At 46.2% G+C, this 5,892-nt stretch overlaps 1 protein-coding gene across 3 annotated transcripts in view; it reads left to right on the top strand.

Moving 5' to 3' along the window:
- AKAP1 (A-kinase anchoring protein 1) overlaps window positions 1-5,892 on the top strand; it is a 28,181-nt gene that overhangs the window by 12,009 nt on the left and 10,280 nt on the right. The window contains exons 3-7 of one of the 3 annotated variants that reach the window (XM_009278255.2): window positions 18-283; window positions 587-971; window positions 2,994-3,127; window positions 4,536-4,662; window positions 5,230-5,360. In XM_009278255.2, the coding sequence (XP_009276530.1) occupies window positions 18-283; window positions 587-971; window positions 2,994-3,127; window positions 4,536-4,662; window positions 5,230-5,360 (1,043 nt within the window). Of the gene's footprint in view, window positions 1-17; window positions 972-2,993; window positions 3,128-4,535; window positions 4,663-5,229; window positions 5,361-5,892 lie in introns of all 3 variants that reach the window. The other 2 variants (XM_009278254.2, XM_019471809.1) reach the window with 2 other exon arrangements.

The following is a 5,892-nucleotide window of genomic DNA, read 5'->3' as shown; positions in this document are numbered from 1 at the left end:
TGAGGAAGTGCTGTCTGGTTCTGCAGGTGATGTGTCCACTCGGACCTGCCAGGCTGCTGCCAGCCAAGTTGAGAGACCCCTGGAGACGGCAAGCGTTGTTTCCCCTGCTCAGATGCTTGCGGAGGAAGCTACAGTAGCCGATGAGAACATTGCTGCGAAGGGTGATGCTGCGGTACTGACAACTCCGCAGACTGAGGAACAGGATCAGAGTGTGACCGATTCCAGCTGTTTAACAGACAGCTGTTTATCCGGCCCTGTTCAGGGAGACACAGAAGACCGTCAGGTGAAGAACCGTGTGTGCAATGAGGAAGTGCTGTCTGGTTCTGCAGGTGATGTGTCCACTCGGACCTGCCAGGCTGCTGCCAGCCAAGTTGAGAGACCCCTGGAGACGGCAAGCGTTGTTTCCCCTGCTCAGATGCTTGCGGAGGAAGCTACAGTAGCCGATGAGAACATTGCTGCGAAGGGTGATGCTGCGGTACTGACAACTCCGCAGACTGAGGAACAGGATCAGAGTGTGACCGATTCCAGCTGTTTAACAGACAGCTGTTTATCCGGCCCTGTTCAGGGAGATACAAAAGACCGTCAGGTGAAGAACCGTGTGTGCAGTGAGTCCCAAGGAGTTGACCGGACTCCTGTGGAAAACCATGGAGGTTCACTGGAAAAGTCACCTTTGGTTATGGAGGACTTTGGGTGCAACACATACACATCTGAAGGTGGGACAAGTGTGGAGCACTCATTGCAGAACACAATGCTGTCTGTCACATCAGGCCAGTGTTCGGACTCGCTGAGCATATCTGCAACCCAAGACACGTCAGCTGAGCAGACCTCAGTACCAAGTGAAAAACCTCCTACTCTGAAGCTACCTGAAGACAGCAAAGTGCCATACACTAATGGGATACTGAAAGACGATGGTCCAGACTTGCGTCATGAGTGTAGCAGGGCAGCACAGATGGATGGAGATCACTCAGGAGGTAAGGGATTTGAAAATCCTCCTACAAAAATGTGGTGAACAAGCATTTTATGTGCTGTAACCCTTTTGCTTCATAACATGTTCAGATAAATCCTCCTCATGTTTAACTTTCCCAGCAGATGAATATTTAGCCCTCGTGTGCAGGTGGGTATGCATTTGCTCTCAGAATTCCCATCTCTGTAGGATCCAGTGTTAGCTGGGTGATCTTCAGGGTATACTGCAAAGGGGTGAAGAGGCTGGTCCCCTTTTCAGCACAAAGCTTACTGTCTAAAGCTAAGCATGTGCTTGGGTAGCCCAGTGAAATGGACCATGTCCGGAGGTAGGCCAGGCTGTTGAACACCTTGCTGGTTTGAGAGCTGTTAATACAAATGGCTTCTGCTTCATTTTAGGCAGCCTCTAGTAAGCACTGGGTTCTTATCTGTGTTTATGGGCTGCTGCTGAAAGGAAGCTGTAAGGCAGGTTTCTGAGGTGCTGCTGGGTGAACCAGGGAAGTGCTCTGATGAATTGTGATAAAATCAGTTGGTTGCAGACCAATTACCCTGAAGCGTTTTTGCTTGGAAGGGTAGGTGCATGCCAAGAAATCCCAATAGGGAGCAATGTTCAAGGAGTTTGTCCATCTGTCTCCGTTGCTTTTGCCTTCTAGATCCTGGATGGTGTGTGCCTGGTAGAATACAAAGCTGTTTAAGCAAATGTTAACCTGTGTGACCTTGGGGATGGATGTTAAAATCCTTTATAGGACCCTGTGGTGCCAACAGCCCTTAATGACAGGATATCTCTTGTAATTGCTACAAAGTAGTTGGAACGCTGCTTGTTGCAAGACATGGGGATTGAGTTTGCCAATAACTAAGGATTAAACCCTCAAAACATTTTCACTAGTGAGAGTAACCATAGGAAGAAAATGGTTTTGCCTTGTGAATGCTGGTGTGACAAGACGGTACAAGACTGTGTTGTGGAGCCTGGTGATGACAAGGGCTGAAAGCTCTGCACTGAGACAGCTGAAGGGTAGGGAGAGGGGATATAGCAGGTAAAGTTGATAATGTGGCTATGTTGGATAAGAGGTCCTACAGCTGACCTTCACACCCAGGCTGAGACTTAAATCCTCATCCTTGTCTAGGAAGTCTATGGCAAACAGCTGCACTGTTTGCCTTTGACTTTCTAGGCAGCTGTGCTGTGTTACTAGTTAAGATGTGGCAAATGTGAAGCAGCTGTTGGGTTTATTTTTCTCTTTGGTCTTGCACTGGATAGTCTGAATACTTGCAAGCAAGTGAGGATCTTCGTGCTTCTGCTTGTTAATCTGGAGGAAGGATCAACTTTGTTACACTGACTGTATCTGGGATCTGATCAGGACAAAGCTGTTTGAGTTTGTCCCCTTCCCAAGTAGGAGTGTTCCTGGTATTGGCTGATGGTTTGGGAACAAAACATAGCTCATCTCTGGCACCTTGTTTCTTCAAGCTTATGGCAGTCCCCTACCACAGCTAGTAGTGGGCACACCCGGCAGTCGGGTCACAGTGCAACCTCTGTTGGGGCAGGAACGTAATGTCAGTGCAAAGAGCGGATGAACAGGTTGTGTGTCCCTCCCTGCATGCTGAACTCCCTGTGAAGAGCCCTGTTTAAGCCATGGGGAAAATGCAAAATACCTTCCTGCAGCAGCAGCAGCTCAGTGTTGATGTTAGCATAGCTCTCATTTGGCTGGTAACTTTGACTTATAGTGTCTTGTCTCTGCTGCTGTGTAAGGTGTCACCATGTTCAAAGGACTCCTGCTGAACTCGGGCCTCCTTCTGTTGCATTCCCAGAGGTGTGCATGTTTTTCTCCAGGAGTAAAAGGAAACTTTAAGTAGGCTATGTGTGATGGGACTTTAGCCTGTCTGAAATACTGGAGAACCTGATACAGGAACGTCCCAACTGAATGCATAGGAAGAGCTCAATGTAACCTCTCTATGAAATGATGTATTTTCATGGCCTTGTGTCTGGTAGCTGGATTGTATGGATTGTCTGAATGCTGACACCTGTGCATCTCTTGTAGGTTTGGATGCAAATAGCATGGATTTTATGGACAGTGGTTGTGCCATGAGGAAGACAGTGACTCGCCAGAACTGTAAGCTAGGAGGAGAATCCAGCAAGTCCGACTTCATTATCTGGGAAGTAGAGGTCCCAAAGGTAAACAGCCACTGGCCTGCTCGCGCATCCTGCCCTACATAGCCATCTTCTGGTTCTTCCAGTCTGGTACTGGCTCAGTGCCATCCTAGGGAAATCAACAACAAATCAACGAGGATTTAAGCATTTAGCTCCCATTAGGACTCAACAGGAGTGAAGAGCCAGTACACAATTGTAAACAAGAGGCATGTCAGGGCTATGCTCAGGGTAACGCTGATTGTTGGACTCATTATTCTCCATTATCTTCCACCCCGATCTGTTAGTCTGATGCTTTGAAAGCATTCAGAAGGCTTTGAGGGTACACAGTTAAGAGCAGGTCATGATTTTTTTTCTTTCCACTATGTAGGAGGGTTAAGTTTCAACTGCCTGTCCAAACCCTTCCTCACAAGCTGAATGCTCATCTGAGCTATTCTGTGGAGCTGCTGTGTCTCTGTCTTTTTATAGTGAACTTTCTTTTGGGTTGAGAGAGAGATTATGTTTTTTAGGACTATGTTCATACCTTCTTCCCTGCTTTGTGTATGCAAAATCACCTGGGGCTGTCCTGCACAGCATTGCTCTTGCAGTTCTGCTTCTCAGCAGACCCAAATACTGACATCCAGTAATGTGAGACAGCAGCTCCCGGCAGGATAAGCATGCTGCCTTGAGCGCTTGGATGCTGTGAGCCCAGTGAAGACATGTAACGTGTTATAATGGATCAGTAAAACACAGGCTAAGGAAGCAGTTCTACAGCAGAAAGTGGTTAGTGAAGACAGGCTGTCGCTTTTCTTAAAGTGGCTAACTTTACGTTGTATAGGATTATCCATACTGACTTGGGACCAACACTTCTGCTCTGGTATCTGGTCTCTGACAGTAAGTGGTGGCAGATGCCACTGGAAGAGTAGAAATGACAGGGCTTGCACATTACTCTTGCACAGCTGTCCAGGGACTCTGTAGTCTAACGGGCATGGTAGCCTGGTTTACTTTCCTGTGAATTTGTCTACTCCCTTTCTAATCTAATTAGCTTGTTTAAAAATTGCTAAAACTTAGTATTTTGTATCTGAGTGACAAATGCATGTAGCATGCTTTTTAAAAAAAAAAAAAGTGGTGGGAGACTGGGAGAGGATATGACTTTACTTGACTGTAGGAAGAAAGTAGCCTTTACCAGGCCTGGTTTTGTCCCATTGTGCCTTTGTGTTGTTCTACAAAATATGAAAATAGATCTACCAAAATGAGCTGTGCTTACTGATCTGTATCTACCTTGACTTATCACAGACCAGCTGAACTCTGCACTGGTCCAGCAATGACTTATATTTATCCTGCCTGGCTCTATGCTATAAGAACTGGGAATGTGGGTGAAATAAGCCACAGAGAACAGTGTTGTTTGATCTGTGTTTCTCTTCCTGACTGCTGCTTTCTTGTCCCTTTCATAAAGGAATTAGTTGGCCGCTTGATTGGCAAACAAGGAAGATATATGAGCTTCTTGAGGCAAGCGTCTGGTGCCAAAATTTATGTCTCAACACTACCTTATTTCCGTGACTCCCAAGTCTGCCACATCGAAGGTAAGTGGAATGTCTCTTTATTCATGGTCTAATATGTAGCTTGGGGGCCTTAACTAGATGGGCAAGGAATTTAAAAAGATTTAGTGGCTTCATGAGTCCAGTGCTTTACAAAACTTTTCTGCTCAGTGCTGTTACAGTAGAGGTATATGCCAAGTCGCCTGTGCCTTGGCATGTGAACCTTCTCTTCTAGAGGTGAGAATGCATTTTAACATCTTCGGCTGCTGTAGTTTAACCAACACCTTTTGCAGGATCACTTCAGGCTTGAAGGAGGAGCTGTGGGATGTGTACCAGCAAATGCAGTCTTGACTGTGAAGGATGTTAGATTAATTGCGGCTGAAAAATATCTGCGAGTGAATTGGGTTCATACTGGAAGCTAAGCTGTTGAAACTGGGGCCTGACAGTCTGAGTTGCTCATGTTGGTCTGATATCAGTTTACGTGGCCAATCTATTAAAACTTAAGTTGTTGATGTAGCACAGAAGGCTTCTGGAAGCTATATTGCTTTACATGGTGGGGGTGTCCTCGGCATATCCATTCTACAGATTTTCTGCGGGATTTTTGTCTTCCAGGCTCCCCGCAACAAGTAGAAAAAGTACTGAGCCTGATTGGCAAGAAGTTCAAAGAGCTGTGTCTCACCAACATCTACGCTCTACCTCCACCAACACCGCTGACACTTCATTCCCTCCTTATGACTGCCTGGGTAAGTCCCAGCTTGCTGGCTATGCTGATGTCAGGGTGAAAGGCTATTGTTGGTCACTGTTGTCATAGTATGCTATACCCACATGGCTGGTTCACAGATGCCCTCAAAAACATTCCGTTTTGTGTGGCTATCTGTTGTCCAGCTTATGTAACTGTTACAGATCAGATTTATTTATCTGTTCTTCCACTACTGTTTCCATTCTGCCTGAGCTGAGAAATGTAGAATGAGAGAATCATTTAGGTTGGAAAAGACCTTTAAGATCATAGAATCCAACAGTAAACCGAACACTGTATCTGTTCTTCCACTACTGTTTCCATTCTGCCTGAGCTGAGAAATGTAGAATGAGAGAATCATTTAGGTTGGAAAAGACCTTTAAGATCATAGAATCCAACAGTAACCCTAACACTGCCGAGTCCACCACTGAACCATGTCCCTAAACACCACGTCCACAGGTCTTTTAAATACCTTCAGGGATGGTGACTCAGCCACTTCCCTGGGCAGCCTGTTCCAGTGCTTGACAACCCTTTCGGTG

Source organism: Aptenodytes forsteri, unplaced genomic scaffold, assembly GCF_000699145.1.
Source record: "Aptenodytes forsteri isolate BGI_AS27 unplaced genomic scaffold, ASM69914v1 Scaffold66, whole genome shotgun sequence".
Lineage (NCBI taxonomy): Eukaryota > Metazoa > Chordata > Aves > Sphenisciformes > Spheniscidae > Aptenodytes > Aptenodytes forsteri.
This window is presented reverse-complemented; position numbering and strand designations above follow the sequence as displayed.